Source organism: Biomphalaria glabrata, chromosome 6 (genome assembly GCF_947242115.1).
Source record: "Biomphalaria glabrata chromosome 6, xgBioGlab47.1, whole genome shotgun sequence".
Classification (NCBI taxonomy): domain Eukaryota; kingdom Metazoa; phylum Mollusca; class Gastropoda; family Planorbidae; genus Biomphalaria; species Biomphalaria glabrata.
The window spans coordinates 15,158,695-15,183,066 of record NC_074716.1 but is presented as its reverse complement, the minus strand read 5'-3'; the positions used below and the strand labels follow the sequence as shown (position 1 = coordinate 15,183,066).

General features: G+C 39.5%; 1 protein-coding gene across 6 annotated transcripts in view; it reads right to left on the bottom strand.

Moving 5' to 3' along the window:
* LOC106057601 (neuroblast differentiation-associated protein AHNAK-like) overlaps nt 1-24,372 on the bottom strand; it is a 103,870-nt gene that overhangs the window by 4,304 nt on the left and 75,194 nt on the right. For all 6 annotated transcript variants that reach the window (XM_056032048.1, XM_056032046.1, XM_056032051.1 and 3 more), the window contains 4 exons: nt 22,818-22,886; nt 20,981-22,159; nt 1,376-20,686; nt 134-299 (listed from right to left, as the gene is read on the bottom strand). In XM_056032048.1, the coding sequence (XP_055888023.1) occupies nt 139-299; nt 1,376-20,686; nt 20,981-22,159; nt 22,818-22,886 (20,720 nt within the window). In that variant the 3' untranslated portion in view covers nt 134-138. The remainder of the gene's footprint in view (nt 1-133; nt 300-1,375; nt 20,687-20,980; nt 22,160-22,817; nt 22,887-24,372) is intronic.

Here is a 24,372-nt window from a genome sequence, read left to right as displayed (position 1 = left end):
CTCACTCTGCTTCCATTCCCTGCCATCTTTAGGCTGGGAGGTAACAGTTTGAAAAAACACCCAAAGGAAAACAAAAACCCAACATTTTCTAAAACTGTAGAAAATGTACAGGCCTTTGAAAACAAAGTCAGACCTGTTTTATTTTCCTCCCTTCTTTTGGGTGAAGTGTAGTGAAGCTTTTGGAAAGTCTTCTTTGTGGCCTAGACCCACTTGAAATGTGTGCTTTGAATCTGAATCACTCTCAGAGTCACTTTCACTGCTGTAATCTTTTGTCTCATACCGTTGACTTGATTTGGATCCTGAAGCAAACACAAAAAAACAATTACAATTTTAGTCAACTAATAAAGAAAGTAGAGGTTTGATTATCACTTTAGCAAGGCCCAATGAATACATATATGGACACCATAAATGGATAGCTAATTTTTGGGGGGGTGGGGAGGTATTTTACCGCCGAAGGTACTTCAAAATATGAAATTATGTCAATGTGACCTTAGAAAGTCTCTTCAAGAAAGACGTAGAGCATTGTTTTAAATAAGCAGTAAAACAAAACAAAAGCAAAATAAAAAAAAAATTATTTTTTTAAAATACAAAGCAATCTAATGGAAAAACCTCTGCACTTTATATCTCTTAATTTTTTAATTGATTCATGTTTTGTTAGGTACAATAAATGATTGCAAAGTTTCAACTTGATCTGAGAATGGGTGTGGGAGAAACAACATGTTCAATGGGACAAAAACCTACATATTTCGCTGTATCTGTAAATAATGAAGGATTAATTTCCCTTGTAGGTTAAACAAAATAATTAATTTTTAGTAATTAATTGACTTATTTTTTTATTGATTCATGTCTAGTCTATGCTAATGAATAATTTTGCAAAGTTTCAACTTGGTCCGAGAATGGGTGTGGGAGAAATAAGGAATACAAACTTTTTACCAGATATACAGACAGATGGAGTGAGTTGATATAAGCTTTGTACAAATAAAAAGGTGTATATATATTATTTTTTACCCAATTTCCTTTTTCTAACTATATGAAAATAAAAGCTTACAAATAGACCATTGGTTACAATAACAATTTGTTTGTTTTGTTTATGATAGTGCTTATTAAAATATATTGAAATCAACAATCAACTTCTTCTCAATAACCTTTTGTTGTATAAACTTTAGTCTACTGAAACTATATTGTGTATACACACAAATTGTAGGGCAAATAAAAATAAGAAAGTATTTACCCAGAAAATGTTTAGTGAGAGCCTAAAATTGATCTAAAAGATGTTTTAATGTTCTAGACTTTTAATTTTATGGATCTTGTTGAACCAGAATTCTCTTGGGTACAAACTACTTTATTTCGTAACTTAACAAGTTTAATGTCTCACCTGCTTTCACTGATGTTGTCAAGCCAACAGGAAACTCAGAGGAAACCTTAGGTGTTACTTGACTGTTAAACTCATTAGCAATGTCTAGTTGTATAGAGGACAGATCAGCTTCCAATCTGGTGTCTCCAGCCTGATGAAGCTTTGCAACACCTGAAGCCTCAGGCATGTCTAAATTTTCAGTCCACTCCAGATCATCACACTGACAGCTGAAATCTACTCTCTCATGTGGGAGCTTTGCACCACTATCATTCAGTCTGGCAGATAAAACAGAGTCATCGATAACTAGGTTAGATGCCAAAGACAACACAGGATGATCAGGAGAGCAATGTTCCAGTGGTTTATGGTAACCACCTTTAATGGTCGGAGCTGTTACTTCGATATTTCCCGAGACAGGTGACTTTGGGCTTTTCTCTGCTCCTTCGCTGCTTTTTTTCCCAAGAATGGCAGTTTTGAGTCGTGAGCCCAATGATATCTTTTTGATTTTACCGCTTCTGTCTGAAGGATCATGTCCATCATCTGAATCCTCATTTGATGTAGAAATGCTTATGTTAGGAAGCTGAAGCTCTTGACTTCCTCCAGAAAGTTCTAATGATTTATCTCCATGCTTTTCAATGTCAAGATTTGAATTAAGGTCAAAATTCGCTGATGGTGAATTAACACCTACTACAGCTGTATTTAAGTCCAACGATTTTTCTGAAGAATGTTTACCAGACACTGACGTATTCAATGCAAGTGGGGTTACAGCTGTATTGACATCAAGATTGAAATCAGGTTTGTTAATGTCTCCTTTTCCATGAAATTGTTTTGAGTTCTTGTTAATATCACCACCTTTAATGTCCACTTTGACATTAGGTTTGTTAAGAGGATAAACACTTAAATCAGTTTCAAGAGTGCTACTTGGGCTTAAGTTCAGGTTTGTCAACTGATGATCAGCTGTTATATGCTCATCAACAGTCAATGGTGCACTAGATATTGAAATTTCACCAGGAAAAGTTAAAGAAGCATCAAGTTCACCAGTTTTCACAGATTTCTCTTTCTTGTGAAACCAATTACTAATTTTTTTTGAAACTTTTGATTTACCATCACTTTTAGATTTGTCTTTTTCAACCTTTATTTTATCCTTTTTAGACTTTTTCAATTTTACTCCTGAAACTTTTGCATCAGCATTTACATCCATATCAACATTAAGATTGGCTTTCAAATCGCCTGATGGCAGGTGACCACCTACATTGATGTCAGGTGACTTTATTTTGGGAACGTCAACTTTTGGGCCTGATATGTCTGGAATCTTCACATCTGCTGAAGGTAGTTTTGGTCCAGAAATTCCAGCCTTTACATCTGGAAGATCAATTTCACCAGATGGTAGTTTTCCACCTAAATGAATGTCTGGTCCACTTATTTTAGGGGCTTTTCCTTTGACAGATATGCCAGGAACATTGACTTCAGCAGATGGTAATTTAGGACCTGAAATGTCAGCATTTACATCTGGAAGATGAGCATCAGCTGAAGGTAGTTTGCCACCTATATGTATGTCTGGTCCACTGATTTTAGGAGCTTTGCCTTTGAGTGCAGAAATGCCAAAATCTGCAGATGGTAATTTGGGACCTGAAATTCCAGCCTTTACATCAGGAAGATCAATATCACCAGATGGTAGTTTTCCACCTAAATGAATGTCTGGTCCACTTACTTTTGGAGCCTTTCCACTTACGGATAAATCGGGTGCATTGATATCTGCAGATGGTAATTTGGGACCTGAAAATCCAGCCTTTACACCTGGAAGATCAATATCACCAGATGGTACTTTACCACCGAAATGAATGTCTGGTCCACTTATTTTTGGAGCCTTCCCACTCAAGGAGACGTCAGGCACATTGATATCAGCTGATGGTAATTTGGGACCTGAAAATCCAGCCTTTATATTTGGAAGATCAATATCACCAGATGGTAGTTTTCCTCCTATATGAATGTCCGGTCCACTTATTTTAGGAGCCTTGCCACTCACGGAAAGGTCAGGCACATTGACATCTGCAGATGGTAATTTGGGACCTGAAATTCCAGCCTTCACGTCTGGAAGATCAATTTCACCAGATGGTAGTTTTCCATCAAAATGAATGTCTGGGCCGCTTAGTTTTGGAGCCTTGCCTTTTACAGATATGTCAGGAATATCAACATCTGCAGAAGGTAATTTTGGACCAGAAATATTAGCTTTTACATCTGGAAGATGAGCATCACCTGATGGTAATTTTCCACCGAGATGAATGTCTGGGCCGCTTATTTTAGGGCCTTTTCCTTTTACTGATATGTCAGGAATATTGACATCTGCTGATGGTAATTTTGGACCTGAAATATCTGCATTTACATCAGGAAGATGAGCATCAACTGATGGCAGCTCTCCTTCTAGATGAGCATCTGGTCCACTAAATTTAGCTTTGAGAGAAGAAAGACCAGGAATCTTAAATTTTTTACCACCTTTTGATTTGTCTTTTGGTTTCTTCATTTTTGCATCAACATTTACATCCAAACCATAATCCACATCAACACCTCCTAGATTGGCTTTCAAATCGCCTGATGGCAGGTGACCACCTACATTGATGTCAGGTGACTTTATTTTGGGAACGTCAACTTTTGGGCCTGATATGTCTGGAATCTTCACATCTGCTGAAGGTAGTTTTGGTCCAGAAATTCCAGCCTTTACATCTGGAAGATCAATTTCACCAGATGGTAGTTTTCCACCTAAATGAATGTCTGGTCCACTTATTTTAGGGGCTTTTCCTTTGACAGATATGCCAGGAACATTGACTTCAGCAGATGGTAATTTAGGACCTGAAATGTCAGCATTTACATCTGGAAGATGAGCATCAGCTGAAGGTAGTTTGCCACCTATATGTATGTCTGGTCCACTGATTTTAGGAGCTTTGCCTTTGAGTGCAGAAATGCCAAAATCTGCAGATGGTAATTTGGGACCTGAAATTCCAGCCTTTACATCAGGAAGATCAATATCACCAGATGGTAGTTTTCCACCTAAATGAATGTCTGGTCCACTTACTTTTGGAGCCTTTCCACTTACGGATAAATCGGGTGCATTGATATCTGCAGATGGTAATTTGGGACCTGAAAATCCAGCCTTTACACCTGGAAGATCAATATCACCAGATGGTACTTTACCACCGAAATGAATGTCTGGTCCACTTATTTTTGGAGCCTTCCCACTCAAGGAGACGTCAGGCACATTGATATCAGCTGATGGTAATTTGGGACCTGAAAATCCAGCCTTTACATTTGGAAGATCAATATCACCAGATGGTAGTTTTCCTCCTATATGAATGTCCGGTCCACTTATTTTAGGAGCCTTGCCATTCACGGATAGGTCAGGCACATTGATATCTGCAGATGGTAATTTGGGACCTGAAATTCCAGCCTTCACGTCGGGAAGATCAATTTCACCAGATGGTAGTTTTCCATCAAAATGAATGTCTGGGCCGCTTAGTTTTGGAGCCTTGCCTTTTACAGATATGTCAGGAATATCAACATCTGCAGAAGGTAATTTTGGACCTGAAATATTAGCTTTTACATCTGGAAGATGAGCATCACCTGATGGTAACTTTCCACCGAGATGAATGTCTGGGCCGCTTATTTTAGGGCCTTTTCCTTTTACTGATATGTCAGGAATATTGACATCTGCTGATGGTAATTTTGGACCTGAAATATCTGCATTTACATCAGGAAGATGAGCATCAACTGATGGCAGCTCTCCTTCTAGATGAGCATCTGGTCCACTAAATTTAGCTTTGAGAGAAGAAAGACCAGGAATCTTAAATTTTTTACCACCTTTTGATTTGTCTTTTGGTTTCTTCATTTTTGCATCAACATTTACATCCAAACCATAATCCACATCAACACCTCCTAGATTGGCTTTCAAATCGCCTGATGGCAGGTGACCACCTACATTGATGTCAGGTGACTTTATTTTGGGAACGTCAACTTTTGGGCCTGATATGTCTGGAATCTTCACATCTGCTGAAGGTAGTTTTGGTCCAGAAATTCCAGCCTTTACATCTGGAAGATCAATTTCACCAGATGGTAGTTTTCCACCTAAATGAATGTCTGGTCCACTTATTTTAGGGGCTTTTCCTTTGACAGATATGCCAGGAACATTGACTTCAGCAGATGGTAATTTAGGACCTGAAATGTCAGCATTTACATCTGGAAGATGAGCATCAGCTGAAGGTAGTTTGCAACCTATATGTATGTCTGGTCCACTGATTTTAGGAGCTTTGCCTTTGAGTGCAGAAATGCCAAAATCTGCAGATGGTAATTTGGGACCTGAAATTCCAGCCTTTACACCAGGAAGATCAATATCACCAGATGGTAGTTTTCCACCTAAATGAATGTCTGGTCCACTTACTTTTGGAGCCTTTCCACTTACGGATAAATCGGGTGCATTGATATCTGCAGATGGTAATTTGGGACCTGAAAATCCAGCCTTTACACCTGGAAGATCAATATCACCAGATGGTACTTTACCACCGAAATGAATGTCTGGTCCACTTATTTTTGGAGCCTTCCCACTCAAGGAGACGTCAGGCACATTGATATCAGCTGATGGTAATTTGGGACCTGAAAATCCAGCCTTTACATTTGGAAGATCAATATCACCAGATGGTAGTTTTCCTCCTATATGAATGTCCGGTCCACTTATTTTAGGAGCCTTGCCACTCAAGGATAGGTCAGGCACATTGATATCTGCAGATGGTAATTTGGGACCTGAAATTCCAGCCTTCACGTCGGGAAGATCAATTTCACCAGATGGTAGTTTTCCATCAAAATGAATGTCTGGGCCGCTTAGTTTTGGAGCCTTGCCTTTTACAGATATGTCAGGAATATCAACATCTGCAGAAGGTAATTTTGGACCAGAAATATTAGCTTTTACATCTGGAAGATGAGCATCACCTGATGGTAATTTTCCACCGAGATGAATGTCTGGGCCGCTTATTTTAGGGCCTTTTCCTTTTACTGATATGTCAGGAATATTGACATCTGCTGATGGTAATTTTGGACCTGAAATATCTGCATTTACATCAGGAAGATGAGCATCAACTGATGGCAGCTCTCCTTCTAGATGAGCATCTGGTCCACTAAATTTAGCTTTGAGAGAAGAAAGACCAGGAATCTTAAATTTTTTACCACCTTTTGATTTGTCTTTTGGTTTCTTCATTTTTGCATCAACATTTACATCCAAACCATAATCCACATCAACACCTCCTAGATTGGCTTTCAAATCGCCTGATGGCAGGTGACCACCTACATTGATGTCAGGTGACTTTATTTTGGGAACGTCAACTTTTGGGCCTGATATGTCTGGAATCTTCACATCTGCTGAAGGTAGTTTTGGTCCAGAAATTCCAGCCTTTACATCTGGAAGATCAATTTCACCAGATGGTAGTTTTCCACCTAAATGAATGTCTGGTCCACTTATTTTAGGGGCTTTTCCTTTGACAGATATGCCAGGAACATTGACTTCAGCAGATGGTAATTTAGGACCTGAAATGTCAGCATTTACATCTGGAAGATGAGCATCAGCTGAAGGTAGTTTGCCACCTATATGTATGTCTGGTCCACTGATTTTAGGAGCTTTGCCTTTGAGTGCAGAAATGCCAAAATCTGCAGATGGTAATTTGGGACCTGAAATTCCAGCCTTTACACCAGGAAGATCAATATCACCAGATGGTAGTTTTCCACCTAAATGAATGTCTGGTCCACTTACTTTTGGAGCCTTTCCACTTACGGATAAATCGGGTGCATTGATATCTGCAGATGGTAATTTGGGACCTGAAAATCCAGCCTTTACACCTGGAAGATCAATATCACCAGATGGTACTTTACCACCGAAATGAATGTCTGGTCCACTTATTTTTGGAGCCTTCCCACTCAAGGAGACGTCAGGCACATTGATATCAGCTGATGGTAATTTGGGACCTGAAAATCCAGCCTTTACATTTGGAAGATCAATATCACCAGATGGTAGTTTTCCTCCTATATGAATGTCCGGTCCACTTATTTTAGGAGCCTTGCCACTCAAGGATAGGTCAGGCACATTGATATCTGCAGATGGTAATTTGGGACCTGAAATTCCAGCCTTCACGTCGGGAAGATCAATTTCACCAGATGGTAGTTTTCCATCAAAATGAATGTCTGGGCCGCTTAGTTTTGGAGCCTTGCCTTTTACAGATATGTCAGGAATATCAACATCTGCAGAAGGTAATTTTGGACCAGAAATATTAGCTTTTACATCTGGAAGATGAGCATCACCTGATGGTAATTTTCCACCGAGATGAATGTCTGGGCCGCTTATTTTAGGGCCTTTTCCTTTTACTGATATGTCAGGAATATTGACATCTGCTGATGGTAATTTTGGACCTGAAATATCTGCATTTACATCAGGAAGATGAGCATCAACTGATGGCAGCTCTCCTTCTAGATGAGCATCTGGTCCACTAAATTTAGCTTTGAGAGAAGAAAGACCAGGAATCTTAAATTTTTTACCACCTTTTGATTTGTCTTTTGGTATCTTCATTTTTGCATCAACATTTACATCCAAACCATAATCCACATCAACACCTCCTAGATTGGCTTTCAAATCGCCTGATGGCAGGTGACCACCTACATTGATGTCAGGTGACTTTATTTTGGGAACGTCAACTTTTGGGCCTGATATGTCTGGAATCTTCACATCTGCTGAAGGTAGTTTTGGTCCAGAAATTCCAGCCTTTACATCTGGAAGATCAATTTCACCAGATGGTAGTTTTCCACCTAAATGAATGTCTGGTCCACTTATTTTAGGGGCTTTTCCTTTGACAGATATGCCAGGAACATTGACTTCAGCAGATGGTAATTTAGGACCTGAAATGTCAGCATTTACATCTGGAAGATGAGCATCAGCTGAAGGTAGTTTGCCACCTATATGTATGTCTGGTCCACTGATTTTAGGAGCTTTGCCTTTGAGTGCAGAAATGCCAAAATCTGCAGATGGTAATTTGGGACCTGAAATTCCAGCCTTTACATCAGGAAGATCAATATCACCAGATGGTAGTTTTCCACCTAAATGAATGTCTGGTCCACTTACTTTTGGAGCCTTTCCACTTACGGATAAATCGGGTGCATTGATATCTGCAGATGGTAATTTGGGACCTGAAAATCCAGCCTTTACACCTGGAAGATCAATATCACCAGATGGTACTTTACCACCGAAATGAATGTCTGGTCCACTTATTTTTGGAGCCTTCCCACTCAAGGAGACGTCAGGCACATTGATATCAGCTGATGGTAATTTGGGACCTGAAAATCCAGCCTTAATATTTGGAAGATCAATATCACCAGATGGTAGTTTTCCTCCTATATGAATGTCCGGTCCACTTATTTTAGGAGCCTTGCCACTCACGGAAAGGTCAGGCACATTGACATCTGCAGATGGTAATTTGGGACCTGAAATTCCAGCCTTCACGTCTGGAAGATCAATTTCACCAGATGGTAGTTTTCCATCAAAATGAATGTCTGGGCCGCTTAGTTTTGGAGCCTTGCCTTTTACAGATATGTCAGGAATATCAACATCTGCAGAAGGTAATTTTGGACCAGAAATATTAGCTTTTACATCTGGAAGATGAGCATCACCTGATGGTAATTTTCCACCGAGATGAATGTCTGGGCCGCTTATTTTAGGGCCTTTTCCTTTTACTGATATGTCAGGAATATTGACATCTGCTGATGGTAATTTTGGACCTGAAATATCTGCATTTACATCAGGAAGATGAGCATCAACTGATGGCAGCTCTCCTTCTAGATGAGCATCTGGTCCACTAAATTTAGCTTTGAGAGAAGAAAGACCAGGAATCTTAAATTTTTTACCACCTTTTGATTTGTCTTTTGGTTTCTTCATTTTTGCATCAACATTTACATCCAAACCATAATCCACATCAACACCTCCTAGATTGGCTTTCAAATCGCCTGATGGCAGGTGACCACCTACATTGATGTCAGGTGACTTTATTTTGGGAACGTCAACTTTTGGGCCTGATATGTCTGGAATCTTCACATCTGCTGAAGGTAGTTTTGGTCCAGAAATTCCAGCCTTTACATCTGGAAGATCAATTTCACCAGATGGTAGTTTTCCACCTAAATGAATGTCTGGTCCACTTATTTTAGGGGCTTTTCCTTTGACAGATATGCCAGGAACATTGACTTCAGCAGATGGTAATTTAGGACCTGAAATGTCAGCATTTACATCTGGAAGATGAGCATCAGCTGAAGGTAGTTTGCCACCTATATGTATGTCTGGTCCACTGATTTTAGGAGCTTTGCCTTTGAGTGCAGAAATGCCAAAATCTGCAGATGGTAATTTGGGACCTGAAATTCCAGCCTTTACATCAGGAAGATCAATATCACCAGATGGTAGTTTTCCACCTAAATGAATGTCTGGTCCACTTACTTTTGGAGCCTTTCCACTTACGGATAAATCGGGTGCATTGATATCTGCAGATGGTAATTTGGGACCTGAAAATCCAGCCTTTACACCTGGAAGATCAATATCACCAGATGGTACTTTACCACCGAAATGAATGTCTGGTCCACTTATTTTTGGAGCCTTCCCACTCAAGGAGACGTCAGGCACATTGATATCAGCTGATGGTAATTTGGGACCTGAAAATCCAGCCTTTACATTTGGAAGATCAATATCACCAGATGGTAGTTTTCCTCCTATATGAATGTCCGGTCCACTTATTTTAGGAGCCTTGCCATTCACGGATAGGTCAGGCACATTGATATCTGCAGATGGTAATTTGGGACCTGAAATTCCAGCCTTCACGTCGGGAAGATCAATTTCACCAGATGGTAGTTTTCCATCAAAATGAATGTCTGGGCCGCTTAGTTTTGGAGCCTTGCCTTTTACAGATATGTCAGGAATATCAACATCTGCAGAAGGTAATTTTGGACCTGAAATATTAGCTTTTACATCTGGAAGATGAGCATCACCTGATGGTAACTTTCCACCGAGATGAATGTCTGGGCCGCTTATTTTAGGGCCTTTTCCTTTTACTGATATGTCAGGAATATTGACATCTGCTGATGGTAATTTTGGACCTGAAATATCTGCATTTACATCAGGAAGATGAGCATCAACTGATGGCAGCTCTCCTTCTAGATGAGCATCTGGTCCACTAAATTTAGCTTTGAGAGAAGAAAGACCAGGAATCTTAAATTTTTTACCACCTTTTGATTTGTCTTTTGGTTTCTTCATTTTTGCATCAACATTTACATCCAAACCATAATCCACATCAACACCTCCTAGATTGGCTTTCAAATCGCCTGATGGCAGGTGACCACCTACATTGATGTCAGGTGACTTTATTTTGGGAACGTCAACTTTTGGGCCTGATATGTCTGGAATCTTCACATCTGCTGAAGGTAGTTTTGGTCCAGAAATTCCAGCCTTTACATCTGGAAGATCAATTTCACCAGATGGTAGTTTTCCACCTAAATGAATGTCTGGTCCACTTATTTTAGGGGCTTTTCCTTTGACAGATATGCCAGGAACATTGACTTCAGCAGATGGTAATTTAGGACCTGAAATGTCAGCATTTACATCTGGAAGATGAGCATCAGCTGAAGGTAGTTTGCCACCTATATGTATGTCTGGTCCACTGATTTTAGGAGCTTTGCCTTTGAGTGCAGAAATGCCAAAATCTGCAGATGGTAATTTGGGACCTGAAATTCCAGCCTTTACACCAGGAAGATCAATATCACCAGATGGTAGTTTTCCACCTAAATGAATGTCTGGTCCACTTACTTTTGGAGCCTTTCCACTTACGGATAAATCGGGTGCATTGATATCTGCAGATGGTAATTTGGGACCTGAAAATCCAGCCTTTACACCTGGAAGATCAATATCACCAGATGGTACTTTACCACCGAAATGAATGTCTGGTCCACTTATTTTTGGAGCCTTCCCACTCAAGGAGACGTCAGGCACATTGATATCAGCTGATGGTAATTTGGGACCTGAAAATCCAGCCTTTACATTTGGAAGATCAATATCACCAGATGGTAGTTTTCCTCCTATATGAATGTCCGGTCCACTTATTTTAGGAGCCTTGCCACTCAAGGATAGGTCAGGCACATTGATATCTGCAGATGGTAATTTGGGACCTGAAATTCCAGCCTTCACGTCGGGAAGATCAATTTCACCAGATGGTAGTTTTCCATCAAAATGAATGTCTGGGCCGCTTAGTTTTGGAGCCTTGCCTTTTACAGATATGTCAGGAATATCAACATCTGCAGAAGGTAATTTTGGACCAGAAATATTAGCTTTTACATCTGGAAGATGAGCATCACCTGATGGTAATTTTCCACCGAGATGAATGTCTGGGCCGCTTATTTTAGGGCCTTTTCCTTTTACTGATATGTCAGGAATATTGACATCTGCTGATGGTAATTTTGGACCTGAAATATCTGCATTTACATCAGGAAGATGAGCATCAACTGATGGCAGCTCTCCTTCTAGATGAGCATCTGGTCCACTAAATTTAGCTTTGAGAGAAGAAAGACCAGGAATCTTAAATTTTTTACCACCTTTTGATTTGTCTTTTGGTTTCTTCATTTTTGCATCAACATTTACATCCAAACCATAATCCACATCAACACCTCCTAGATTGGCTTTCAAATCGCCTGATGGCAGGTGACCACCTACATTGATGTCAGGTGACTTTATTTTGGGAACGTCAACTTTTGGGCCTGATATGTCTGGAATCTTCACATCTGCTGAAGGTAGTTTTGGTCCAGAAATTCCAGCCTTTACATCTGGAAGATCAATTTCACCAGATGGTAGTTTTCCACCTAAATGAATGTCTGGTCCACTTATTTTAGGGGCTTTTCCTTTGACAGATATGCCAGGAACATTGACTTCAGCAGATGGTAATTTAGGACCTGAAATGTCAGCATTTACATCTGGAAGATGAGCATCAGCTGAAGGTAGTTTGCCACCTATATGTATGTCTGGTCCACTGATTTTAGGAGCTTTGCCTTTGAGTGCAGAAATGCCAAAATCTGCAGATGGTAATTTGGGACCTGAAATTCCAGCCTTTACATCAGGAAGATCAATATCACCAGATGGTAGTTTTCCACCTAAATGAATGTCTGGTCCACTTACTTTTGGAGCCTTTCCACTTACGGATAAATCGGGTGCATTGATATCTGCAGATGGTAATTTGGGACCTGAAAATCCAGCCTTTACACCTGGAAGATCAATATCACCAGATGGTACTTTACCACCGAAATGAATGTCTGGTCCACTTATTTTTGGAGCCTTCCCACTCAAGGAGACGTCAGGCACATTGATATCAGCTGATGGTAATTTGGGACCTGAAAATCCAGCCTTTATATTTGGAAGATCAATATCACCAGATGGTAGTTTTCCTCCTATATGAATGTCCGGTCCACTTATTTTAGGAGCCTTGCCACTCACGGAAAGGTCAGGCACATTGACATCTGCAGATGGTAATTTGGGACCTGAAATTCCAGCCTTCACGTCTGGAAGATCAATTTCACCAGATGGTAGTTTTCCATCAAAATGAATGTCTGGGCCGCTTAGTTTTGGAGCCTTGCCTTTTACAGATATGTCAGGAATATCAACATCTGCAGAAGGTAATTTTGGACCAGAAATATTAGCTTTTACATCTGGAAGATGAGCATCACCTGATGGTAATTTTCCACCGAGATGAATGTCTGGGCCGCTTATTTTAGGGCCTTTTCCTTTTACTGATATGTCAGGAATATTGACATCTGCTGATGGTAATTTTGGACCTGAAATATCTGCATTTACATCAGGAAGATGAGCATCAACTGATGGCAGCTCTCCTTCTAGATGAGCATCTGGTCCACTAAATTTAGCTTTGAGAGAAGAAAGACCAGGAATCTTAAATTTTTTACCACCTTTTGATTTGTCTTTTGGTTTCTTCATTTTTGCATCAACATTTACATCCAAACCATAATCCACATCAACACCTCCTAGATTGGCTTTCAAATCGCCTGATGGCAGGTGACCACCTACATTGATGTCAGGTGACTTTATTTTGGGAACGTCAACTTTTGGGCCTGATATGTCTGGAATCTTCACATCTGCTGAAGGTAGTTTTGGTCCAGAAATTCCAGCCTTTACATCTGGAAGATCAATTTCACCAGATGGTAGTTTTCCACCTAAATGAATGTCTGGTCCACTTATTTTAGGGGCTTTTCCTTTGACAGATATGCCAGGAACATTGACTTCAGCAGATGGTAATTTAGGACCTGAAATGTCAGCATTTACATCTGGAAGATGAGCATCAGCTGAAGGTAGTTTGCCACCTATATGTATGTCTGGTCCACTGATTTTAGGAGCTTTGCCTTTGAGTGCAGAAATGCCAAAATCTGCAGATGGTAATTTGGGACCTGAAATTCCAGCCTTTACATCAGGAAGATCAATATCACCTGATGGTAGTTTTCCACCTAAATGAATGTCTGGTCCACTTACTTTTGGAGCCTTTCCACTTACGGATAAATCGGGTGCATTGATATCTGCAGATGGTAATTTGGGACCTGAAAATCCAGCCTTTACACCTGGAAGATCAATATCACCAGATGGTACTTTACCACCGAAATGAATGTCTGGTCCACTTATTTTTGGAGCCTTCCCACTCAAGGAGACGTCAGGCACATTGATATCAGCTGATGGTAATTTGGGACCTGAAAATCCAGCCTTTACATTTGGAAGATCAATATCACCAGATGGTAGTTTTCCTCCTATATGAATGTCCGGTCCACTTATTTTAGGAGCCTTGCCACTCACGGATAGGTCAGGCACATTGATATCTGCAGATGGTAATTTGGGACCTGAAATTCCAGCCTTCACATCGGGAAGATCAATTTCACCAGATGGTAGTTTTCCATCAAAATGAATGTCTGGGCCGCTTAGTTTTGGAGCCTTGCCTTTTACAGATATGTCAGGAATATCAACATCTGCAGATGGTAATTTTGGACCTGAAATATTAGCTTTTACATCTGGAAGATGAGCATCACCTGATGGTAACTTTCCACCGAGATGAATGTCTGGGCCGCTTATTTTAGGGCCTTTTCCTTTTACTGATATGTCAGGAATATTGACATCTGCTGATGGTAATTTTGGACCTGAAATATCTGCATTTACATCAGGAAGATGAGCATCAACTGATGGCAGCTCTCCTTCTAGATGAGCATCTGGTCCACTAAATTTAGCTTTGAGAGAAGAAAGACCAGGAATCTTAAATTTTTTACCACCTTTTGATTTGTCTTTTGGTTTCTTCATTTTTGCATCAACATTTACATCCAAACCATAATCCACATCAACACCTCCTAGATTGGCTTTCAAATCGCCTGATGGCAGGTGACCACCCACATTGATTTCAGGTGACTTTATTTTGGGAACGTCAACTTTTGGGCCTGATATGTCTGGAATCTTCACATCTGCTGAAGGTAGTTTTGGTCCAGAAATTCCAGCCTTTACATCTGGAAGATCAATTTCACCAGATGGTAGTTTTCCACCTAAATGAATGTCTGGTCCACTTATTTTAGGGGCTTTTCCTTTGACAGATATGCCAGGAACATTGACTTCAGCAGATGGTAATTTAGGACCTGAAATGTCAGCATTTACATCTGGAAGATGAGCATCAGCTGAAGGTAGTTTGCCACCTATATGTATGTCTGGTCCACTGATTTTAGGAGCTTTGCCTTTGAGTGCAGAAATGCCAAAATCTGCAGATGGTAATTTGGGACCTGAAATTCCAGCCTTTACATCAGGAAGATCAATATCACCAGATGGTAGTTTTCCACCTAAATGAATGTCTGGTCCACTTACTTTTGGAGCCTTTCCACCTACGGATAAATCTGGTGCATTGATATCTGCAGATGGTAATTTGGGACCTGAAAATCCAGCCTTTACACCTGGAAGATCAATATCACCAGATGGTACTTTACCACCGAAATGAATGTCTGGTCCACTTATTTTTGGAGCCTTCCCACTCAAGGAGACGTCAGGCACATTGATATCAGCTGATGGTAATTTGGGACCTGAAAATCCAGCCTTTACATTTGGAAGATCAATATCACCAGATGGTAGTTTTCCTCCTATATGAATGTCCGGTCCACTTATTTTAGGAGCCTTGCCACTCACGGATAGGTCAGGCACATTGATATCTGCAGATGGTAATTTGGGACCTGAAATTCCAGCCTTCACGTCGGGAAGATCAATTTCACCAGATGGTAGTTTTCCATCAAAATGAATGTCTGGGCCGCTTAGTTTTGGAGCCTTGCCTTTTACAGATATGTCAGGAATATCAACATCTGCAGAAGGTAATTTTGGACCTGAAATATTAGCTTTTACATCTGGAAGATGAGCATCACCTGATGGTAACTTTCCACCGAGATGAATGTCTGGGCCGCTTATTTTAGGGCCTTTTCCTTTTACTGATATGTCAGGAATATTGACATCTGCTGATGGTAATTTTGGACCTGAAATATCTGCATTTACATCAGGAAGATGAGCATCAACTGATGGCAGCTCTCCTTCTAGATGAGCATCTGGTCCACTAAATTTAGCTTTGAGAGAAGAAAGACCAGGAATCTTAAATTTTTTACCACCTTTTGATTTGTCTTTTGGTTTCTTCATTTTTGCATCAACATTTACATCCAAACCATAATCCACATCAACACCTCCTAGATTGGCTTTCAAATCGCCTGATGGCAGGTGACCACCTACATTGATGTCAGGTGACTTTATTTTGGGAACGTCAACTTTTGGGCCTGATATGTCTGGAATCTTCACATCTGCTGAAGGTAGTTTTGGTCCAGAAATTCCAGCCTTTACATCTGGAAGATCAATTTCACCAGATGGTAGTTTTCCACCTAAATGAATGTCTGGTCCACTTATTTTAGGGGCTTTTCCTTTGACAGATATGCCAGGAACATTGACTTCAGCAGATGGTAATTTAGGACCTGAAATGTCAGCATTTACATCTGGAAGATGAGCATCAGCTGAAGGTAGTTTGCCACCTATATGTATGTCTGGTCCACTGATTTTAGGAGCTTTGCCTTTGAGTGCAGAAATGCCAAAATCTGCAGATGGTAATTTGGGACCTGAAATTCCAGCCTTTACATCAGGAAGATCAATATCACCTGATGGTAGTTTTCCACCTAAATGAATGTCTGGTCCACTTACTTTTGGAGCCTTTCCACTTACGGATAAATCGGGTGCATTGATATCTGCAGATGGTAATTTGGGACCTGAAAATCCAGCCTTTACACCTGGAAGATCAATATCACCAGATGGTACTTTACCACCGAAATGAATGTCTGGTCCACTTATTTTTGGAGCCTTCCCACTCAAGGAGACGTCAGGCACATTGATATCAGCTGATGGTAATTTGGGACCTGAAAATCCAGCCTTTACATTTGGAAGATCAATATCACCAGATGGTAGTTTTCCTCCTATATGAATGTCCGGTCCACTTATTTTAGGAGCCTTGCCACTCACGGATAGGTCAGGCACATTGATATCTGCAGATGGTAATTTGGGACCTGAAATTCCAGCCTTCACATCGGGAAGATCAATTTCACCAGATGGTAGTTTTCCATCAAAATGAATGTCTGGGCCGCTTAGTTTTGGAGCCTTGCCTTTTACAGATATGTCAGGAATATCAACATCTGCAGATGGTAATTTTGGACCTGAAATATTAGCTTTTACATCTGGAAGATGAGCATCACCTGATGGTAACTTTCCACCGAGATGAATGTCTGGGCCGCTTATTTTAGGGCCTTTTCCTTTTACTGATATGTCAGGAATATTGACATCTGCTGATGGTAATTTTGGACCTGAAATATCTGCATTTACATCAGGAAGATGAGCATCAACTGATGGCAGCTCTCCTTCTAGATGAGCATCTGGTCCACTAAATTTAGCTTTGAGAGAAGAAAGACCAGGAATCTTAAATTTTTTACCACCTTTTGATTTGTCTTTTGGTTTCTTCATTTTTGCATCAACATTTACATCCAAACCATAATCCACATCAACACCTCCTAGATTGGCTTTCAAATCGCCTGATGGCAGGTGACCACCCACATTGATTTCAGGTGACTTTATTTTGGGAACGTCAACTTTTGGGCCTGATATGTCTGGAATCTTCACATCTGCTGAAGGTAGTTTTGGTCCAGAAATTCCAGCCTTTACATCTGGAAGATCAATTTCACCAGATGGTAGTTTTCCACCTAAATGAATGTCTGGTCCACTTATTTTAGGGGCTTTTCCTTTGACAGATATGCCAGGAACATTGACTTCAGCAGATGGTAATTTAGGACCTGAAATGTCAGCATTTACATCTGGAAGATGAGCATCAGCTGAAGGTAGTTTGCCACCTATATGTATGTCTGGTCCACTGATTTTAGGAGCTTTGCCTTTGAGTGCAGAAATGCCAAAATCTGCAGATGGTAATTTGGGACCTGAAATTCCAGCCTTTACATCAGGAAGATCAATATCACCTGATGGTAGTTTTCCACCTAAATGAATGTCTGGTCCACTTACTTTTGGAGCCTTTCCACTTACGGATAAATCGGGTGCATTGATATCTGCAGATGGTAATTTGGGACCTGAAAATCCAGCCTTTACACCTGGAAGATCAATATCACCAGATGGTACTTTACCACCGAAATGAATGTCTGGTCCACTTATTTTTGGAGCCTTCCCACTCAAGGAGACGTCAGGCACATTGATATCAGCTGATGGTAATTTGGGACCTGAAAATCCAGCCTTTACATTTGGAAGATCAATATCACCAGATGGTAGTTTTCCTCCTATATGAATGTCCGGTCCACTTATTTTAGGAGCCTTGCCACTCACGGATAGGTCAGGCACATTGATATCTGCAGATGGTAATTTGGGACCTGAAATTCCAGCCTTCACATCGGGAAGATCAATTTCACCAGATGGTAGTTTTCCATCAAAATGAATGTCTGGGCCGCTTAGTTTTGGAGCCTTGCCTTTTACAGATATGTCAGGAATATCAACATCTGCAGATGGTAATTTTGGACCTGAAATATTAGCTTTTACATCTGGAAGATGAGCATCACCTGATGGTAACTTTCCACCGAGATGAATGTCTGGGCCGCTTATTTTAGGGCCTTTTCCTTTTACTGATATGTCAGGAATATTGACATCTGCTGATGGTAATTTTGGACCTGAAATATCTGCATTTACATCAGGAAGATGAGCATCAACTGATGGCAGCTCTCCTTCTAGATGAGCATCTGGTCCACTAAATTTAGCTTTGAGAGAAGAAAGACCAGGAATCTTAAATTTTTTACCACCTTTTGATTTGTCTTTTGGTTTCTTCATTTTTGCATCAACATTTACATCCAAACCATAATCCACATCAACACCTCCTAGATTGGCTTTCAAATCGCCTGATGGCAGGTGACCACCCACATTGATTTCAGGTGACTTTATTTTGGGAACGTCAACTTTTGGGCCTGATATGTCTGGAATCTTCACATCTGCTGAAGGTAGTTTTGGTCCAGAAATTCCAGCCTTTACATCTGGAAGATCAATTTCACCAGATGGTAGTTTTCCACCTAAATGAATGTCTGGTCCACTTATTTTAGGGGCTTTTCCTTTGACAGATATGCCAGGAACATTGACTTCAGCAGATGGTAATTTAGGACCTGAAATGTCAGCATTTACATCTGGAAGATGAGCATCAGCTGAAGGTAGTTTGCCACCTATATGTATGTCTGGTCCACTGATTTTAGGAGCTTTGCCTTTGAGTGCAGAAATGCCAAAATCTGCAGATGGTAATTTGGGACCTGAAATTCCAGCCTTTACATCAGGAAGATCAATATCACCAGATGGTAGTTTTCCACCTAAATGAATGTCTGGTCCACTTACTTTTGGAGCCTTTCCACCTACGGATAAATCTGGTGCATTGATATCTGCAGATGGTAATTTGGGACCTGAAAATCCAGCCTTTACACCTGGAAGATCAATATCACCAGATGGTACTTTACCACCGAAATGAATGTCTGGTCCACTTATTTTTGGAGCCTTCCCACTCAAGGAGACGTCAGGCACATTGATATCAGCTGATGGTAATTTGGGACCTGAAAATCCAGCCTTTACATTTGGAAGATCAATATCACCAGATGGTAGTTTTCCTCCTATATGAATGTCCGGTCCACTTATTTTAGGAGCCTTGCCACTCACGGATAGGTCAGGCACATTGATATCTGCAGATGGTAATTTGGGACCTGAAATTCCAGCCTTCACGTCGGGAAGATCAATTTCACCAGATGGTAGTTTTCCATCAAAATGAATGTCTGGGCCGCTTAGTTTTGGAGCCTTGCCTTTTACAGATATGTCAGGAATATCAACATCTGCAGAAGGTAATTTTGGACCTGAAATATTAGCTTTTACATCTGGAAGATGAGCATCACCTGATGGTAACTTTCCACCGAGATGAATGTCTGGGCCGCTTATTTTAGGGCCTTTTCCTTTTACTGATATGTCAGGAATATTGACATCTGCTGATGGTAATTTTGGACCTGAAATATCTGCATTTACATCAGGAAGATGAGCATCAATTGATGGCAGCTCTCCTTCTAGATGAGCATCTGGTCCACTAAATTTAGCTTTGAGAGAAGAAAGACCAGGAATCTTAAATTTTTTACCACCTTTTGATTTGTCTTTTGGTTTCTTCATTTTTGCATCAACATTTACATCCAAACCATAATCCACATCAACACCTCCTAGATTGGCTTTCAAATCGCCTGATGGCAGGTGACCACCTACATTGATGTCAGGTGACTTTATTTTGGGAACGTCAACTTTTGGGCCTGATATGTCTGGAATCTTCACATCTGCTGAAGGTAGTTTTGGTCCAGAAATTCCAGCCTTTACATCTGGAAGATCAATTTCACCAGATGGTAGTTTTCCACCTAAATGAATGTCTGGTCCACTTATTTTAGGGGCTTTTCCTTTGACAGATATGCCAGGAACATTGACTTCAGCAGATGGTAATTTAGGACCTGAAATGTCAGCATTTACATCTGGAAGATGAGCATCAGCTGAAGGTAGTTTGCCACCTATATGTATGTCTGGTCCACTGATTTTAGGAGCTTTGCCTTTGAGTGCAGAAATGCCAAAATCTGCAGATGGTAATTTGGGACCTGAAATTCCAGCCTTTACATCAGGAAGATCAATATCACCTGATGGTAGTTTTCCACCTAAATGAATGTCTGGTCCACTTACTTTTGGAGCTATTCCACTTACGGATAAATCGGGTGCATTGATATCTGCAGATGGTAATTTGGGACCTGAAAATCCAGCCTTTACACCTGGAAGATTAATATCACCAGATGGTACTTTACCACCGAAATGAATGTCTGGTCCACTTATTTTTGGAGCCTTCCCACTCAAGGAGACGTCAGGCACATTGATATCAGCTGATGGTAATTTTGCACCTGAAAATCCAGCCTTTACATTTGGAAGATCAATATCACCAGATGGTAGTTTTCCTCCTATATGAATGTCCGGTCCACTTATTTTAGGAGCCTTGCCACTCACGGATAGGTCATGCACATTGATATCTGCAGATGGTAATTTGGGTCCTGAAATTCCAGCCTTCACATCAGGAAGATCAATTTCACCAGATGGTAGTTTTCCATCAAAATGAATGTCTGGGCTGCTTAGTTTTGGAGCCTTGCCTTTTACAGATATGTCAGGAATAACAACATCTGCAGAAGGTAATTTTGGACCTGAAATATTAGCTTTTACATCTGGAAGATGAGCATCACCTGATGGTAACTTTCCACCGAGATGAATGTCTGGGCCGCTTATTTTAGGGCCTTTTCCTTTTACTGATATTTCAGGAATATTGACATCTGCTGATGGTAATTTTGGACCTGAAATATTTGCATTTACTTTAGGAAGATTAGAATCAAATTTTGGTTCATTAACACCAAAATTAATGTCTGGTCCACTTAATTGGGGACCTTTTCCTTTTGTTGAAATGCCTGAAATATTTACAGCTGCTGAAGATTTTACTTTTGAATCAGAAATATTGACTTTTGGAGTATTGAAGTCATTGAAATCATCTTCAAATGCAGGGAACTCAACAGTATTTCCCATGAATCGTGATGTAATGTCTTCTGCATATTTAGTTCCTGATCCTGAATTAGTAACTTTTCCAGCATCTAATTTTGTATTTGTTTTTGGGAATTCGATATCTGTAGAAATTTCAAATTCCTTGTGAACTGCAGCAGAATCTAAGGATAGTTTGTTTACCTTGTTTAGAGACTCTTTCTCTAATTGTACTTGTGCTTTACTGACACTCTTTTGAACTATATTGGAAGCAATGCCATCAATATTACCTTCACCAGAGACTGTTGCTGACAACGATAATGGTGCTACTGATGATGGATGAACTGAAAACTGGGCTTCAGGTGACTTTGCTGAAAGATTTGATGGTGAAGGTGATTGGAAGGTTGAAGATGATGTAATGGACGAAGGGGAAGAGGGGGAAGCTATTTCCAATTTGTGAGAAGCTTTCTTCTTCTTGGATGGAGGTTTTTCCTTTTTCTTTTTCTTAGCTGCTTTTTTATCCGAAGCTGATTTTCCTTTAGCTGTACCTTTCAAGGCTTTTTGAGCTGCTGAATTTGACTTGCCTCTATCTTCTAGTTCTACAAACATATAAAAATAGTTAATTAATTTTCTAATAAAAAAAAAATTATGCATGGCAATAAATGAGTTTGATTTAAATTCATTGAATAACAGCATTGTTTACTTGATGCAACATGAAATATAAAATGGTGTACACATTTGGAACAAGAACATATATATATATATATATATATCTAGCATAAAACTTTGGCCTTGCTATTTGTGTATGATCTCAAATAAAGAGGAGATGTAAGCTACTTCTTTTTAGACACTTTGTCTCATTAAACCTATAATTACTATTAAAAAGAAGCCAATTATTGTTATAAATCATATATCTTGGGCCATAAATTCAGGGACCAATAGTATAGTAGTGAAGGGGAGATAAGTTTTTAGGAGACAGTTTGATTCATTGTAAACTATTTCTTGTTTAAAAAAGTACTCATCCTCCTTATCTTCCATTGATTAGCCAATGGAAGGTACCTGTAGGGATATATTCTCCTTTTTTTTTATATTCTGAAACTAAACTACACTGTTTTATAGGCATGCATATAACAAACTTCTTATAATAAAAGAAAAACATTTTGAAATAACCAGACTTTTCTGACAAATATGACTAGTACCCAAATATTACTATCATAAAAACATGTAACTTTAACATTATCATAAATCAAGACTTACCATCATCTGACAAATCCACAGTTTCTATTTTATCTTCTTCTGTCACATCCAGTTCATCCATATACAGACCTACAGGATAACAAAGGTGAACATAGACAATATTTATTCTTTTATAATTTAATTTTTAGCAAGATATAAATTTAAGGAACTATATTTTCTTACTTATTATGAATACTAAATTGCATTGGTGGTCTTTTCAAGATCATTGACATCATATGCTATTAACTAACAATTCTAGAAATATGTTACATGAGTAGACAAAAAGAAAAGTGTAATTATTATTTCCTCACTGATCACAGGGCCAGCCTTATGCATAGGCAAACAAGGCAGCCACCTAGGGCATTCGATTAGTGGGGGCCTTGTACAGGACACAATTTTTTAGAGAAAAAAATTTGTGAAACGTGTGCCTAATGTCAATGTTACAGTGCACTAGGTTTTAAGTTAATGGCATACTTTTATTTTTTCGCTGTTTATTTTTTTCAAATTTCATTTGGGACCTACCAAATTCACTTCCTCTAGTGCCTCCAATTATCTAAGGCCAGCCCTGTTATGTTAGCCATTTGAGTGTTTATAGTTTATAAAGGCCATATTGTTTATTTTGCATAATTTAATAAGGTTGTGTTTGTTTTTTTTTAGTTGTGAGTCATTTAGTTCCAATGAATATTTTTTCAACTTTGAAAAGAATTTTAAGAATTTTAAAGCCTGCATACCAAAGGTTTTTTTTAATGCTATGTTAAAATTTGTATTTTATTTTTTTATTATTTAGTGTGCTGCTAAATTGAATTGTCATGTGCCCTGAATCTTTTCTATGACAAAATTTTTGTTGAAGGATCTGCTAACATTTATGTTCTCTTATCCTGATGTTCAGATTATGTCATTAAAAAAAAACATATAACCACAGACCTACATCTCAATTAGTGCACTATAAGTATGTAATATGTTTAGTTTCTTTGATGATGAGGTCCACTTCTTTAACCCAAGATGCTAGGGACTTGGAGAGCCATTTCTGTGTTGTCACTCTTGAAACCTTAAAATGTATTTGAGCCCATAATGCCAGGCTTCAAGATGGTGTATGCTGTCATAGGGAAGCAGTTTCGTTCTCTTTGTGTGCTGTATTTCTGAAGAAGTTTGTCTTAGGACAGGAGGCTCTATCACTTGCTCCAGTCTATCATGAGGAACTTTCAATGTTGAACGCTCTAAAAAAAAGTACCCTTTTCTTTTTCCATCATCTGTGCTCTTTTCTTGCTTAAATATGAGCCTATAGGAGCACTGAAGTCATTCAGTCTTTAGAAATAGCCTGTCCATCAAAAGAGAAACTGCAATGGGATGTTATAAATTCATACTTTGCAGCTCATTGTGATACTTCTGTGTCAGGTGGTTCTATCTTTTCAAAAAGGGAAACTGTCTCGGATGGAATTATTCTTATTGACTGTTTTGACAGGTATGGAAAGTCCCATGTTCTTAAATAGTTTGGAGACAAATATGGATTGTGTACAACTTCTGGGTTTTGTCCAAGACTTTTGAAAGATAGAGCATTATGATATCTTCGTGCCTA